The sequence below is a fragment of the Oncorhynchus masou genome, chromosome 15 (assembly GCF_036934945.1).
Source record: "Oncorhynchus masou masou isolate Uvic2021 chromosome 15, UVic_Omas_1.1, whole genome shotgun sequence".
In the NCBI taxonomy this organism is placed as follows: domain Eukaryota; kingdom Metazoa; phylum Chordata; class Actinopteri; order Salmoniformes; family Salmonidae; genus Oncorhynchus; species Oncorhynchus masou.
In genome coordinates this window covers 42186253-42204575 of record NC_088226.1, presented here as the reverse complement: position 1 = coordinate 42204575, position 18323 = coordinate 42186253, and the positions used below count along the sequence as shown (strand labels likewise).

General features: G+C 42.9%; 1 protein-coding gene across 7 annotated transcripts in view; it reads left to right on the top strand.

The window, feature by feature from the left end:
* Positions 1-107: 107 nt before the first annotated feature.
* Positions 108-18323, top strand: part of LOC135556262 (BTB/POZ domain-containing protein 8-like) — a 45796-nt gene continuing 27580 nt past the window's right edge. For 2 of the 7 annotated variants that reach the window (XM_064989319.1, XM_064989314.1), the window contains exons 1-7: positions 108-639; positions 968-1146; positions 2788-2982; positions 7224-7339; positions 7837-7957; positions 11706-11795; positions 17845-17925. In XM_064989319.1, the coding sequence (XP_064845391.1) occupies positions 1043-1146; positions 2788-2982; positions 7224-7339; positions 7837-7957; positions 11706-11795; positions 17845-17925 (707 nt within the window). In that variant the 5' untranslated portion in view covers positions 108-639; positions 968-1042. Of the gene's footprint in view, positions 640-967; positions 1147-2787; positions 2983-4641; positions 4713-4737; positions 5800-7223; positions 7340-7836; positions 7958-11705; positions 11796-17844; positions 17926-18323 lie in introns of those variants that run through there. The other 5 variants (XM_064989315.1, XM_064989317.1, XM_064989318.1 and 2 more) reach the window with 5 other exon arrangements.

Here is an 18323-nt window from a genome sequence, read left to right as displayed (position 1 = left end):
GAGATCGAATGCAATATGAGCATTTACTACAAGCAGTATGACATTTAGGACCCGTTTAATTCGCGCATATTAATGTATTTACGGTCAAAATACCTCCTTTTGCCTACGTCATTGGGGTGGGTAGCACAGTCAGTCGGAGAGCACAGCAAGCGTGCTAATTGCAAATAATTGGAATTGAAATGGTGGCTATGAATTAAAAAATATCTTTGTTTCTGTCGAGTGCTAACGCAAACTCTTACTCAGTGACTGGACCATATTGAGTTCTTATGGCTGTATGAATCGACAGATATTTTATAGGCTCGTTTTTTGTGATTTTTTTAGGAGCTGCCTACTCATTGTTTTTGTTCCTCTGAGATAGATGGCGTCTATTTCAGTGACGTAGGGTAGCCATCTAACTGTTTTGACAGCTGAGGAAAACAACTATTATATGTTATTATTAATTATTAATGTAGCTATTACCATGCAATTAAAAAGGGTGTGATTTGCGTTTGATAGTAGCTAAGTAAGTGGGAATTTCATGAAATTACATTTTTTTTTAATCTGATAAAGCTAGCTAGCCTATTCTTGAGGTGACATTGAAATAGTGCAGTTAGGATCTCTGATGTGTCTACTACAAAACTGGATCAATGAGTTAGCCAGGTAAATTGCTGAACTTTATTTATTTATTTATTTTAGATAAGCTTGAAATGGGCATGGTGTAATTGACTTAACAACCAAAACACATCTACGTTTTGCTTTTTTAATGAGCCAGAATGTTGATAGTTATTTCTGATTGTTTATTGAAGTTAGCTGGCTAACTCATTGAACCTGCTTTGTAGTATAGCCCTCTGACCTTTGAGTTATACAAGAAGCTCATCTATGGCTAGTGAAAACACCTATGTCTGTTATTCACGAAATATTAACTGAGTTTTATTACACTTCTTTTTGTTTGATCTTCTCTCCTTCTGTCCCCCTACTTTGAGCCTAGGTGTGATGAACTGCCCCAATCTTGTGGGTTTTTAGGAGAAACATCAAACTTGTTGTTTGGGAGCACATAACTACTATGATCAACACAGAGGCAATACGAGAATTTGAAGCCAAAGGAAGAAAATCCAGAAGCAATCTTAAGAAATGCTTAGCTTCTGCATTGTCTGCAGACCTTAACAGGTAATGATTAACACTGTTTATGGACACAGAACCGTAGCCTATTGTCCAGTGAAGTCTAGTAAAAACACATTCACTCTACATAAGGCGTTGTCAGGTAACTGTCAAGAAAGCACTTATTAGTAAAATACTCCCACATTCATTATCCTATCAAGCAAAAAACTAATTTGCAGCCTACAGGGCATTGCACAGTAACAAAGTGACACTGAGACTGATTTTTTTTACATTCAAATGTATGTCAAACAAAAAACAATGATTGCAAAGTTAAACTCTATGCACAATTACTTTTAACAATTTCCATTGAAGATTTTACAAAACACATTCACCTGACCAATAGTGCAGATTCAAAGTTTGGTAGCAGAATGACAGCACAAACTGACATTCTGTTACCAAACTGTGTATCTGGAGTCTGCGTCAATGTTACCGTGGAATTGCCCCTAGGGTTGGGGCGAATTCCATTTATTGACCCCAACCCTGACTATGCTCCAGATCAGCGTCACGATTTCCACTAGGTAGCACAGCCACAAAGTCAAATTGTCTATATAAAAATTCCTGTTTTTTATTTTTATTTTTTATTTTTACTTTTGGGTCTTGATTTAACATTAGGTAGGCATAAGGTAAGCAGTGTGGTTCAGTTTAGGGTCACGGTTAGGTTTAAAATAATCTTTTAAGAAAATGCATTTTAGAAATAGGGTTTATGACTTTGTGGCTGAGGTAACTAGAGATGACCCAACTTCACCCTACTCCCTTGACTAAAACAAACGTTTTCCTCTGACTACCTTGTAGTAATAAGAACATTAGTACCCCCTGTTGGCAGGTCAGACACAGTGTTGCTTCTGCTGCTCATGACAGTCACACGCAACAAGGGGTTATGGGAAATGGAACGACAAAGGAACATAATTTCCCATTTAACTCCTTGTATCCTGGGTGACCCACCCTGTAAAATTAAATGGCTACAGCAGCAGTAACACCACAGCTCATACATGCAACCCAGTTACTGTCTGTGTCCCAAACTGCACCCTATTCTCTTTATAGTTGCTACTTTTGACCATGACCCATAGGGCTCTGGTCGAAAGTAGTGCCCTACAAAAGGAATATGGTGCCATTTGGGGGGGACACGTGCAACAGCAGCAGTAGCATGCAGTAGGACAGCTCATACATGCTACCCAGCCACGGCCTTCCCTGGGGGCAATAAAATAGCCCAGTTCCAGTAGGCACAGAGGCAGTAGCTACAGTAGTACCACAGTTCTTATGGCCCATTTGGCTTGAGGCTGGCTGATTTCTGGGTCACCCACTTCAGACACAGCAATGGAAGTTAATTATGGTGGATAGTGGTACAGGGGCCGAAGGAAGTACCAAGGACTCTGCTGCTGACTTACCCAGTCAGCTTGATTATATATAGTTAAGCAGGGTTGTAGGGTTTCTACGGTTGCCTTTGACCTCCCTACACTACTAACCATGCTATCTCCTTGATGACCCACCTCCCAAATGTACTCCTCTGCCTCCTAAAGTGTAAATGTCTTCAGTTAAGAAATTAATTGTATCATTGTCCCGTTCCTATCCTTGCTCCACTGAAATGATTTTGTTTTGCACTGTGTTTATGTACTGCCAGATGTGAACCATTCCTGTGTTGTGATTTCCCAGGCTGCTGCAGGAGGAGTTAGAGGCAGATGTCAGCCTGTGTACGGTGGGCTCCTGCACCAGCTCCACCCCTCTCCTGGTTCACAGGGCTGTTCTCCTGGCCAGGGCCCCACAAATACTGAGGAGGGGTTCTCATCCAGACCCGAAGACCATCCAGCTAAACAACTATGACAGCACGGAGCTGAAGCAGTATATCAGGTACACTCCGAGTCAGAGTATATGTTATTGTTTTTACAGTTTCAGTACACTCACCAATCCATAGACATATACTTACTAATGCTAGTTCTATGGTCCAATCATCCTTATGGTAGGCCCTCTTCTTACTCAAATAGACATCACAGATGCATAAAATATATTTGTATCTAAATCATTTGAGAGTGTTTCTTTGTAGATAATCGAACTCTGTCAATTAACATGATTGTTAGGTGGTGCTTAGCGTGTAGTTTCTGTACTGTTAAATTACAGCCAGAGGGCGCCATACTCCCTTTTTTTTCCCCCCAGACCAAGATGCTGTAAATCAGCCATACTCGATGCAGACCCAGGACAGGTTCAATACGGACCACTGGTCCTGACTTTTTTTTTAAATAGTCAGAACTCAGTCTTTGAACTTACTGCTGTTTAGAGCTGTAACCGTAGAATGCACAAGGTGCAATTTCAAAAGTTGGTAGTGCATGGGGAGTTTTCCTCTTGTTATGTCATTCAATGACAGACCTTAGAGAGCTATTTATAACCTGTCAGAAATGTCCAGTTGATCAACTAGATAGGTAAATTAGACTAACCAGCTATCTAAATATTGTAGTTATCATGGCCAGATTAAGTGTTCAGGGGCCTCAACCCCCTGGAGGTCCCCTTTGTTTTTGTCAGGTATTGTTAAGAACAAATTCTTATTTTCAATGACGGCCTAGGAACAGTGGGTTAACTGTCTTTTTCAGGTGCAGAATGACAGATTTTTACCTTGTCAGCTCAGGGATTCGATCTGGCAACCTTTCGGTTACAAGTCCAACGCTTGTATCTGCCGCCCTAGTGTGTAGAATTGCAGAAAATTAAGTTAAAATGGCAACATTTTCTCTCTGCCAACAAGAGGGGGTGTGAACATTTTGGTGTCACATGGGTTGTGAAGTGGAGGTTTGTTACTACGCTGATAAATGCAATATCCATCTGGAACTTTGCCACATAGGAAATGTGTGACCGGACCTTCTAAAATAGTAGTAGAGTACTCCTGCTGTAAGTATTTTGTCAAGCAGATTATTAATAGAACGGTGTAATCTGATTACAAAGGCATTGTGAGATTATCTGATCATGTTAGTACTAATAGCATCCATCTGTAATATCAACATCAGGGTATGGATCCAGTGATACTCTCCATTAGGCATACTGTAGACTAGAGTCAGATCTGGCCTCAGCAGCAGCAGTATGATCTACTGAGAGAGTACAACCAGCCTTTGATCTAATGCATTATGCTGCTAGCTCATTAGCAGGGTATTAATCAGGCCTTCAGAGCAGCAGCAGAGCAGACCATGTTGTGCCATGATGATGACTCTGGAATACAGTATATGTGGACACAAATGGCGTACAAACAAAGCATGTTGGTAGATGTACAGTATATGTGTGAGAGCTCCTGGATTGGGACAATTCGCTCTTAATGGACCACATATTTGTTATGTTCATAACGATACAAATGTGTATGCTTGCAAGTCTTCTTTACTGATAAACATGAGGTTGTAAGTAACAAAACAATTCCCAGGACATAGACATATCTGATGTGGGCAAAAAGCTTAAATTCTTGGATCCTTAATTAACGAGTCTGAATTAATCCACTACATTTATCATAGATCATCATTCCTGTCTATCATCCTTCATTGAGAACGTCTGAGTGCCAGTCCAACTATCTTCAGCAGCAGATATACACTCAGGGTCCAGTTTATTAGGTACACCACCCCGTTCATGAAGATGATCACTCCTACAGGCAGTGAGTCACGTGGCCGTGGCTTGCTGTATAAAGCAGGCAGACAGGCAACGAGGAATTCATTTAATGATTGATTGAGCGTTACTCATTTTGCCCATTCTAAGTGACTTTGAGTGCCCTATGATCATCGGTGCCATGTGCGCCGTATCCAGTATCTCAGAAATGGCCACCCTCCTGGGCTTTTCACGCACAACCATGTCTAGGGTTTACCGAGAATGGTGCGACAAAGGAAAAAACATCCAGTCAACGGCAGTCCTGTGGGCGAAAACAGCTCGTTGATGAGAGGTCAAAGGAGAATGGCAAGAATCGTGCAAGCGAACAGGCGGGCCACAAACACACACATTACAGCGCAGTACTTATTTATTTAGTACAACAGTGGTGTGCCAAACGGCATCTTGGAACGCACAACTCGTCAGTCCTTGTCACGGCTGGGATATTGCAGCAGACGACCACACCGGGTTCCACTCCTATCAGCTAAAAATAAGAAGCTATTCCGGTGGGCACGCATTCACCAACACTGGACAGAGGAGTAGAAAAAACATTGCCTGGTCTGACAAATCCCAGATCCTGTTGCGTCATGCTGATGGCAGAGTAAGGATTTGATGAAAGCCGCAAGAGTCCATGGATCCGTCCAGCCTGGTGTCAACGGTACAGGCTGGTGGCGGTGGTGTACTGGTGTGGGGAATGTTTTCCTGGCACACATTAGGTCCAATTGAGGAACAATTGAACGCCACAGCGTAGCTGAACATTGTTGCTGACCAAACCCAATAGATTTTTGGGGGGATGAGATGGAGCGTGCTGTTCATACCGCCTTCCAATCTGTAGCAACTGTGTGAAGGCATCGCATCATCGTGGACAACATCCCTGTGGAACGTTTCCGACACCTTGTAGAATGCCCCGAATAATTCAGGCTGTTCTGGAAGCAAAGGGAGGTCCGACCCGGTACTAGATGGGTGTACCTAATAAACAGACCTCTGTGTGTATATATTCGAACAGAACCGGTGTTTTGGTCTCATCAGATGCAGAAGAATCAGTTCAACTGCAGTGAGGTGAACGAACAGGCACTGGGCTGGGGTGCAGTGTGCTAGCTAACAGGCACTGGGCTGAGGTGCCGTGTGCTAGCTAACAGGCACTGGGCTGGGGTGCAGTGTGCTAGCTAACAGTCACTGGGCTGGGGTGCAGTGTGCTAGCTAACAGGCACTGGGCTGAGGTGCAGTGCGCTAGCTAACAGGCGCTGGGGTGCAGTGTGCTAGCTAACAGCCACTGGCCTGGGGTGCAGTGTGCTAGCTAACAGGCACTGGGCTGGGGTGCAGTGTGCTAGCTAACAGGCACTGGGCTGGGCTGCAGTGTGCTACCTAACAGTCACTGGGCTGGGCTGCAGTGTGCTACCTAACAGGCACTGGGCTGGGGTGCAGTGTGCTAGCTAACTGGGCTGGGCTGCATTGTGCTAGCTAACAGGGGCTGGGCTGCATTGTGCTAGCTAACAGGCACTGGGCTGCATTGTGCTAGCTAACAGGCACTGGGCTGGGCTGCATTGTGCTAGCTAACAGGCACTGGGCTGGGCTGCATTGTGCTAGCTAACAGTTACTGGGCTGGGCTGCATTGTGCTAGCTAACAGGCACTGGGCTGGGCTGCATTGTGCTAGCTAACAGGCACTGGGCTGGGCTGCAGTGTGCTACCTAACAGTCACTGGGCTGGGCTGCAGTGTGCTACCTAACAGGCACTGGGCTGGGGTGCAGTGTGCTAGCTAACAGGCACTGGGCTGGGGTGCAGTATGCTAGCTAACTGGGCTGGGATGCAGTGTGCTAGCTAACAGGCACTGGGCTGGGCTGCAGTGTGCTAGCTAACAGGCGCTGGGCTGCAGTGTGCTAGCTAACAGGCACTGGGCTGGGGTGCAGTGTGCTAGCTAACAGGCACTGGGCTGGGCTGCAGTGTGCTACCTAACAGGCACTGGGCTGAGGTGCAGTGTGCTACCTAACAGGCACTGGGCTGAGGTGCAGTGTGCTACCTAACAGGCACTGGGCTGAGGTGCAGTGTGCTACCTAGCAGGCACTGGGCTGAGGTGCAGTGTGCTACCTAACAGACACTGGGCTGGGGTGCAGTGTGCTAGCTAACAGACACTGGGCTGGGGTGCAGTGTGCTAGCTAACAGACACTGGGCTGGGGTGCAGTGTGCTAGCTAACAGGCACTGGGGCTCTGGCAGCAGTCATAATCCCTGCACTGTGCTCCTCTCACGCACCTCTGTGTTCTGGAACATTACACCCTGTGCGTCAGTGTCTCCTTGTTGCTCAGAGCAATGATGACTGACTGTAGTATTCCCCATAGAATGTATACAAAGGCTCTAACCTAGGCATTTGTTAACATTCTAATCCTAGGTGTTTTAGAGGGGTTGGGATAAAGCTGAAAACACATTTCGTCTTGTACACTGGACAATATAATCTTCTTCCTTTTCTTCTGTTTCCACTAATCTTAGGCGAATGTACACAGCAGACCAACGCATGGGCTTGGCTGGAGAAGGAATACCTGAGGACTCAGAGTCGCCTACTATTGTCCTCAATGGTCCCGATGTCGATCTCCACACTGACTCAGGTAAACAGATCAACAGTGTGTGCATCCAAAATGGCTTCCTATTCCCTATTTAGTGCACTAATTGTCAACTGTTTCCAATGATATCATTAACCAATTAGTAATCTTCCTTTACAACAACACATAGAAAAGCGCCATTTTCACATATGTTGATGTGGTGGTGCTGGAGATGATGAATATGAAGTTGAAAAATGGTGAAATTTCCCTTTAACCCTTAATTGCATTTAGTAGCTTGTTGTTGCTACTGGCAATAACAGCCCAGTGCAGATAAGGCAACACAGCTTTATTGACCTTTTTAGGTAAACACGAACGCTACTCGTTCTGCATGTTTATTCAGTTTAGCTTTGTTCTCTGTCACTCACACACAAACACTCTTTGCGTTTGGTCCAACGGCTGGAGTGCACGGCCCTTCTAGTCAGATCTGCCCAGGCCAAAGGACCAGGTTTTTTGCACATACATTCTATTGTCTTATTATTGCCCTCCATTCCTATCCCTTTCAGATAATGCCGTGGTTGTGGAGCCAGCCTCTGGTCTTGGAGCAGACCTGTTGGATCTCTACCTGAGAGGAGAAGGATCTGACATCAGCATCCAAGTAGGGGAGCAGGTCTTCTCCTGTCACAGGTAATCAATCAGCCGATACAATGTATGAAGTCCTTTTTGCATCAGCAGTGGTCACAAAGGGATTTTGTGTAACTTGGCCTAGACACCACAGACCAAACAGAAGCACAGTGGCCAGGAAAAAACTCCCTAGAAGGAAGAAACCGAGTTGCACAATAAGGTCTAAAGGTCAATCAATATTTGTGTAGGAGAATGACTATGATTGTTTTGTTTTTATCTCCTACACAAAACCCCGCCTGGGACTTATCAAACCTCTGTACATCTCAATTCCTCTTCTATCTATGCATAATTTGATGCAACTCAGTAGGTTGTAGGTGGCATTAGTAGGTGTATTATTTTCACAAAGCAGTTATAGGTCATAACACCAGGCCTACATATAGTTCAATCGAGTAAAGGCTTAACTCCATGACAATAGAGACAGAATACAATATGGAATTTTATTGAATAGTTTGGGTAGGCCTTGTCCCCCCCCCCCAGCGAGTGGGAGACATAAGGTTTGAGTTGACATATAAATACTCCGCTAGATTCATGCTCATATGTTGAAGGAAAGTGATTATTGCACGAGTAACCCCATAGATTAATCATCGAGCGTGGTGGAATTGCCTTAGTGTGCCATGCTCATAGGCTGAAGTTAATTGATGAATGATGTTCCGTACACTTGCTTATTGTAAAGGAGGATTAAAGACGTGACGCTATGCTGATGAGGTAACATAAACACTAACACGGATACCTGCTATCCTAATGAGGTAACATTATACATGTGCATTATTTCCCTGTAACGCACAGTGTATTTGCACAGTAGAATTCAATAGCTATAGTTAATTTACAAGTTTTGTTGGAGCTGCTTTTGAGAGTAAAAGTTCAATTGAAAACAGTAGTGGGATTGTTGAGTTCGATTTTCATAGTTAGCTAAGCTACTAAGTCTGTTTATTTGGTTACCATAACAACTACTGTAGCTATCTAGTAAATTTGCTAGCTACTTCAGTGGATGTTGAACACATTTCTACCTGCAAATTAACACATTTCTAGCGGCAAATGTGTTCAATTATAGCCATGGTATAAAAGGGATAATCAACTCAGGGCTCTATGCGTTCTCTGGAAAAGAATGCAACTCCGTGAATGGTCAGTTCCACACGTGAATTATTTTCCATAAAAATAACAGCCCCTTATTTATTACCCCTTACTCACTAGATAAATGAAGGGATTATCCATTCAGACCAGCCTTACTGATTGAACTTTCGTTACTACATTAACATTCTCTGGCATTTGATTGACTTCCCTGATGCTCAAACTTGATCGATTGTTGGGCAGTTCCTCATGTAATAGTGGTACACATTGCAAGGCTGTTTGGAAGTGGATTGAGTACAGATACTGCTAATGATATGCTGATACATACTGATGCACTTCTTGTACATGAAGAGTTGGATAATAGCTACTGATCTTGTGTGTGTGTTTTCATGTATTTGTGTGTCACGTGAAATCATGTTATAACAGTGTTATGCGTTTGCATACAGGCGTCACTTTGAAGGGATATTTGCATAGATTGGTTACCATTTTGGCATGCAATCTGAACAGTTGGATTTCAGGCACCAGTAAATGGTCACGATTATACATTGACCTTTGAATCAAACATCAACCTGAAAAAGCCCCACAGACCAGCATTTAAACCAATAATGTGCACCAAGCACAACCATCTGTCTCTGTGTCCAAAAATGTTACTTGATTTATCTTCATGTTTCTGTTATCATTCATTGATAAGAAGTAAGCTGTACAACACAATCCCAGTCCTCAAGGCCAGAGGGTTTCACCAAGCCGTTACGCTGTGGTGAGGTCATTCAGTGGTGCAGAGGTAGTGCTAGTAGTAAACATGTAGACAGGTTTCTCCCTCCCTGCCTGTGCTCAGGGGATCTACCCAGACAGACAGACAGACAGTGTAATGCAGCTCCTCTTCAGATGAAAGCGGGAAAACCTTTTTTGGTGTTTTTCTAGCGTTCCATGCCGTGTGAGCCTTGACTGCAGTGCAACACTGCTGAATCTGATTAGTATGGTAGCCCAGTGGTGCCTGCCTGCCTTCCGCAGTTCTCTCTCGCTCCCTTCTTCTCTCGATGCCACTCCACTGGGTCTGAGCAGTGATCTACCAATCACTTTCATCCATCCCTCCACCCCCACCTCCCCCGGCTGGGGAAAGAGAAGCGATATCAAGACTGACTGACACAGACACACACCTACCTCTGCTGAGGGAAGAGAAGATTTATTCCCCTCATGGAGACTGACTGACATTCACAATCTGGAGCCTTTCATTTACAGCAGCAAGACTTCCACAGCTCATTGTATGAAGTCACTCTTTTGTTGCACATACAGGAGGACTTGTCATGTTCTATATGTTAGGCTGATGGTGCTACTAAAGTTTGGAGTACAACGCTGTTTGGAGTACAACGCTGTACCATCATGACTACCTTTTGTTAAACGACTTTAGTGTCTCCCAATAACCCAATAACACAAGTGTGGCCAATATTCTTAATATACACTGCATGGTCAAAAGAATGTGTCAAAAGTATGTGGACACTTGCTCATCGAACATCTCATTCCAAAATCATGGGCATTAATATAGAGTTGGTCACCCCTTTGCTGCTATAACAGCCTCCACTCTTCTGGGAAGGCTTTCCACTCTCCATTTTGCTCCTTGACGTTTCCACTTCACAATAACAGCACATAGAGTTGACCAGGGCAGCTCGAACAGGGCAGATATTTGACAAACTGACTTGTTGAAAAGTTGGCGTCCTATGATGGTGCCACATTGAAAGTCACTGAGCTCTTCAGTAAGGCCATTCTACTGCCAATGTTTGTCTGGAGATTGTATGTCTGTGTGCTCGATATTATACACCTGTCAGCAACGGGTGTGGCTGAAATAGTCGAATCCACTCAGTTGAAGGGCTGTCCACAAACTTTTGTATATTTAGTGTATGCAATTTAGCAGACACTTTTATCCAAAGCAAGTCATGTGTGCATACATTTTCGTATGGGTGTCCCCAGGGAGATGGCAGCCACTGTTTTAAGGAATAGTGACAGTAATCACTTAGAATTGATGGAAATGTGTTGCAATAGCTTCGAGACATTCACGATTCTTTCAGCAGCCCTTTTTAATGTCAATTCTCTCCAGTCACGTCGTCTATTTCTGCTTCTATGATAATATCTGCTACAGAAGAGGACACCCCTCCTGAAGTGTAGTTAAATGATCACTCTGAGAGAATTATAGCACACTCCAAGTATATGGAATCCCAGAATGGCAATGAGGGGGTTAAATAAAGACAATACTATTGACAGTATGTGGGTGTGTGAGAGAGAAAAGCAGAGGGGTTTGACTGTGGATAGGGGGGGCCCTTCCTCGTCCATGACAAGATAAGCAAGTGAATAATGGTGACTGTAAAACTGTGGATACACTCTGATGATTTTCACGAGCTGTCATGATGCTAGAGATGATCTGAAGATCATCTTAGATATGCAATGTGCTGCAGGATCATATGTGCATCTCAGTGGCAGTTGAGCATCATCTTGGTAAAAACATGGGCTTCGGTTCAGAGAAGGCAGGAATGGTTCTTTGATGTCCAGATCAGTCACTTCTCTGAAGGTCTGTGTGCCAGACATACCGTCACCATGTGTCCCTTCAGAGCCAGCGACACCATCACCACACATACACACACACGCACAGGCCACACAGCTGAAATTTGACTTGTGTGTGTCTTGTTTTTAGGGCGGTCCTGTGTGCGAGGTCTCAGTATTTCCGAGCTATGCTGTGTGGGAGTTGGATGGAGAGCTCCAGACAATGCATCACTCTACAGGGGTAGGTCCTGGCACACATGCACACATGCATACATGCATACATACATACATACATACATACATACATACATACAGACACACACACACACACACACACACACACACATACATTCATACATACATACATACATACATACATACATACATACATACATACATACATACATACATACATACATACACAGACACACACACACACACACACACACACACACACACACACACACACACACACACACTCATACACACATACATACATACATACATACATACATACATACATACATACATACATACATACATACATACATACATACATACATACATACATACATACATACATACATACATACATACATACATACATACATACATACATACATACATACATACATACATACATACATACATACATACATACATACATACATACATACATACATACATACATACATACATACATACATACATACCATACATACATACATACATACATACATACATACACAGACACACACACACACATACATTCATACATACATACATACATACATACATACATACATACATACATACATACATACATACATACATACACACACACACACACACACACACACACACACACACACACACACACACACACACACACACACTCATACACACATACACACATACACACATACATACATACATACATACATACATACATACATACATACATACATACATACATACATACATACATACATACATACATACATACATACATACATACATACATACATACATACATACATACATACATACATACATACATACATACATACATACATACATACATACATACATACATACATACATACATACATACATACATACATACATACATACACAGACACACACACACACACATACATTCATACATACATACATACATACATACATACATACATACATACATACATACATACAGCATACATACATACATACATACATACATACATACATACATACATACATACATACATACATACATACATACACACATACATACATACACATACACATATATACATACATACATACATACATACATACATACATACATACATACATACATACATACATACATACATACATACATACATACATACATACATACATACATACAGTTGAAGTCAGAAGTTTACATACATACATACATACAGTTGAAGTCAGAAGTTTACATACATACACCTTAGCCAAATACATTTAAACTCAGTTAGCCAAATACATTTAAACTCAGTTTTCCACAATTTCTGTCATTTAATCCTAGTAAAAAGTCCCTGTCCTTAGGTCAGTTAGGATCACCACTTTATTTTAAGAATGTGAAATGTGAGAATAATACTAGAGAGAATGATTTATTTCAGCTTGTATTTATTTCATCACATTCCCAGCAGGTCAGAAGTTTACATGCACTCAATTATTATTTGTTAGTATTGCCTTTAAATTGTATAACTTGGGTCAAACGTTTCGGGTAGCCTTCCACAAGCTTCCCACAATAAGTTGGGTGAATTTTGGCCCATTCCTCCTGACAGAGCTGGTGTAACTGAGTCAGGTTTGTAGGCCTCCTTGCTTGCACACGCTTTTTCAGTTCTGCCCACAAATTTTCTATGGGTTTGAGGTCAGGGCTTTGTGATGTTCTCTCCAATACCTTGACTTTGATGTCCTTAAGCCATTTTGCCACAACTTTGGAAGTATGCTTGGGGTCATTGTCCATTTGGAAGACCCATTTGCGACCAAGCTTTAGCTTCCTGACTGATGTCCTGAGATATTGCTTCAATATATCCACATAATTTCCCTACCTCATGATGCCATCTATTTTGTGAAGTTTGTTATTTTTTTATTTTTTATTTCACCTTTATTTAACCAGGTAGGCTAGTTGAGAACAAGTTCTCATTTACAACTGCGACCTGGCCAAGATAAAGCATAGCAGTGGAACAGACAACAACACCGAGTTACACATGGAGTAAACAATTAACAGGTCAATAACACAGTAGAAAAAAGAAAAAGAGTCTATATACATTGTGTGCAAAAGGCATGAGGAGGTATGCAAATAATTACAATTTTGCAGATTAACACTGGAGTGATATGATCAGATGGTCATGTGCAGGTAGAGATACTGGTGTGCAAAAGAGCAGAAAAGTAAATAAATATAAACAGTATGGGGATGAGGTAGGTAAATTGGGTGGGCTATTTACCAATGGACTATGTACAGCTGCAGCGATCGGTTAGCTACTCAGATAGCAGATGTTGGTGAGGGAGATAAAAGTCTCCAACTTCAGTGATTTTTTTTTTTTGATTTTTTTTGCAATTCGTTCCAGTCACAGGCAGCAGAGAACTGGAAGGAAAGGCAGCCAAATGAGGTGTTGGCTTTAGGAATGATCAGTGAGATACACCTGCTGGAGCGCGTGCTACGGGTGGGTGTTGCCATCATGACCAGTGAACTAAGATAAGGCGGAGCTTTACCTAGCATGGACTTGTAGATGACCTGGAGCCAGTGGGTCTGGCAACGAATATGTAGCAAGGGCCAGCCGACTAGAGCATACAGGTCGCAGTGGTGGGTGGTATAAGGTGCTTTAGTAACAAAACGGAAGGCACTGTGATAAACTGCATCCAGTTTGCTGAGTAGAGTATTGGAAGCTATTTTGTAGATGACATCGCCGAAGTAGAGGATCGGTAGGATGGTCAGTTTTACTAGGGTAAGTTTGGCGGCGTGAGTGAAGGAGGCTTTGTTGCGGAATAGAAAGCCGACTCTAGATTTGATTTGAGATGTTTGATATGAGTCTGGAAGGAGAATTTACAGTCTAGCCAGACACCTAGGTAGATGTCCACATATTCTAGGTCGGAATCATCCAGGGTGGTTATGCTAGTCGGGCGTGCGGGTGCAGGCATGCATTTGCATGCATTTGGTTTTACTAGCATTTTAAGAGCAGTTGGAGGCCACGGAATGAGTGTTGTATGGCATTGAAGCTCATTTGGAGGTTAGATAGCAGTGTCCAAGGAAGGGCCAGAAGTATACAGAATGGTGTCGTCTGCGTAGAGGTGGATCAAGGAATTGCCCGCAGCAAGAGCAACATCATTGATATATACAGACAAGAGTCGGCCCGAGAATTGAACCCTGTGGCGCCCCCATAGAGACTGCCAGAGGACCGGACAACATGCCCTCCGATTTGACACACTGAACTCTGTCTGCAAAGTAGTTGGTGAACCAGGCAAGGCAGTCATTAGCTACTGAGTCTGCCGATAAGAATATGGTGATTGACAGCGTCGAAAGCCTTGGCCAGGTCGATGAAGACGGCTGCACAGTACTGTCTTTTATCGATTGTGATTATGATATCGTTTAGTACCTTGAGCGCAGCTGAGGTGCACCCGTGACCGGCTCGGAAACCAGATTGCACAGTGGAGAAGGTACGTTGGGATTCGAGATGGTCAGTGATCGGTTTGTTGACTTGGCTTTCGAAGACCTTAGATAGGCAGGGCAGGATGGATATAGGTCTGTAACAGTTTGGGTTCAGGGTGTCTACCCCTTTGAAGAGGGGGATGACTGTGGCAGCTTTCCAATCCTTGGGGATCTCAGACGATATGAAAGAGAGGTTGAACAGGCTGGTAATAGGGGTTGCGACAATGGCGGCGGATAGTTTCAGAAATAGAGAGTCCAGATTGTCAAGCCCAGCTGATTTGTACGGGTCCAGGTTTTGCAGCTCTTTCAGAACATCTGCTATCTGGATTTGGGTAAAGGAGAAGCTGGGGAGGCTTGGGCGAGTAGCTGCGGGGGGGGCGGAGCTGTTGGCTGAGGTTGGAGTAGCCAGGAGGAAGGCATGGCCAGCCGTTGAGAAATGCTTGTTGAAGTTTTCGATAATCATGGATTTATCGGTGGTGACCGTGTTACCGAGCCTCAGTGCAGTGGACAGCTGGGAGGAGGTGCTCTTGTTCTCCATGGACTGTACAGTGTCCCATAACTTTTTGGAGTTAGAGCTACAGGATGCAAATTTCTGCTTGAAGAAGCTGGCCTTTGCTTTCCTGACTGACTGTGTGTATTGATTCCTGACTTCCCTGAACAGTTGCATATCGCAGGGACTATTCGATGCTATTGCAGTCCGCCACAGGATGTTTTTGTGCTGGTCGTGCACCAGTGCACCAGTCCCTCCGGCAGCAAAGCACCCCCACATGATGCTGCCACCCCCATGCTTCATGGTTGGGATGGTGTTCTTCGGCTTGCAAACCTCCCCCTTTTTCCTCCAAACATAACGATGGTCATTATGGCCAAACAGTTCTATTCTTGTTTCAACAGACCAGAGACATTTCTCCAAAAAGTACGATCTTTGTCCCCATGTGCAGTTGCAAACCGTAGTCTGTAATTTTTAATGAGGTTTTGGAGCAGTGGCTTCTTCCTTGCTGAGCGGCCTTTCAGGTTATGTCGATATAGGACTCGTTTTACTGTGGATATAGACACTTATGTACCTGTTTCCTCCATCTTCACAAGGTCCTTTGCTGTTGTTCTGGGATTGATTTGCACTTTTCGCACCAAAGTACGTTCATCTCTAGGAGACAGAACGCGTCTCCTTCCTGAGCGGTATAATGGCTGTGTGGTCCAATGGTGTTTAAACTTGCATACTATTATTTGTACAGATGAACGTGGTACCTTCAGGCGTTTGGAAATTCATCCCACGGATGAACCCGACTTGTGGAGACTGCCTGAAATATTTGACCCAAGTTAATCAATTTAAAGGCAATACTACCAAATGCTAATTGCGTGTACGTAAACTTCTGACCCACTTGGAATGTGATGAAAGAAATAAACTCTGAAAGAAATAATTCTCTCAACTATTATTCTGACATTTCACATTCTTAAAATGAAGTGGTGATCCTAACTGACCGAAGCCAGGGAATTTTTACTAGGATTAAATGTCAGGAATTGTGAAAGCCAAATACATTTAATATCAGTTTAAGATGTTTGTAAACTTCCGACTTCAACTGTACATACTGGCCAAGGGATGGTTAGGACTGAAGTTCTTCTTCGTCTATAATGTCTATTCGTCGGTAATGTCTACGGTTGCGTCCCAAATTGCAGCTTATTCCCTATATAGTGCACTACTTTTGCCAGAAGGTGTGCACTATAAAGTGAATAGGCTGCCATTTGGGACTCAACCTATACCTCCAATAACAAGGCTCATTGTCTCCCAACAACAATTGAAGTCTGCTGCCTATCCTATACTGCATTAATAATTCATACTGTGGGTGCTGAGAATATATTAGCCTATATCAGGCTGGCTCTTTATGGAGTTTCATGCACACACCAGGGTTAGTATCAATTTGAATTGAAGGCTGTCATTTCAGGAAATTATTTGAATTTCACATTCAGAAATGTAAAAACGTTTCAAATAAATTGCTTTATTTGAGTCATTAAGTGCAATTTACATTTTTTGTATACTATCTGAATTGACTGCAAGCAAACTGCTAACTACAGACAGTGTGATTCCACTCACTCAGATAAAACCAGGTCATCTACCCTTGTTTTTAAATCCTCTCTACCCTTGCCGTCAGAGCGGTGTGGCAGCAGAGACAAACGAGGCAGCACTCTCCTAAGGGGAGAGTAATGTCACTCGTCTCAGCTTGGCTGATCTGAGAGTAATTGGGGATGACACTCTGTCACCATGCAGGATGGGTGTGCTGAGGCACTGTACTGGAGGACTCTGGGGGAAATACCCCGTAGGCCCGAGTGACAATGTTTTTTAGTGCTGCTCTTCACTTAGAATTGCATTTTATGAAAAACATAATTTGCCTCAATAAATAGATGTTCAGATATTATTTATTGAACCATTATTTTTAGTTTAGTAAGATAAAATCAGTTTTGCAAAAGACACTTGTACAATTTCTTCACGCTTATAGCTTGAATTAAAAGCCTACAGCACCCCAGATCAGACGGCAGATCAGACAGTAGATTTGAAGTGGGATGATGGTTCTACTTTGCCTACAGAGGTAACGACACTGTTGTTATTTTTCAGTCTGGGTCCAGATGAGATGGAGATTCTCCTACAGTTCATGTATGGTGCCATAATAGACCTACCACCTAGAGCCAGTGCCAGGTATGTACCTTAAAAAATGTGAAGTTGTATCCAAACATACTGTCAGGTAGACATACAGTGCATTCTGGAAGTATTCAGACCCTTTCCCTTTTTCAACTTTTTGTTACGTTTCAGCCTTGTTCTAAAATGGATTAAATACATTTGTTTTACTCATCAAACTACTCACAATACCCCATAATGACAAAACTTATTTACATAAGTATTCAGACCCTTTGCAATGAGACTCGAAATTGAGTTTAGGTGCATTCTGTTTCCATTGATCATCCTTGAGATGTTTCTACTTGATTGGAGTCGACCTATGGTAAATTCAATTGATTGGACATGATTTGGAAAGGCACACACCTGTCTATATAAGTTGACAGTGCATGTCAGACGAAAAACCAAGCCATGAGATCAAA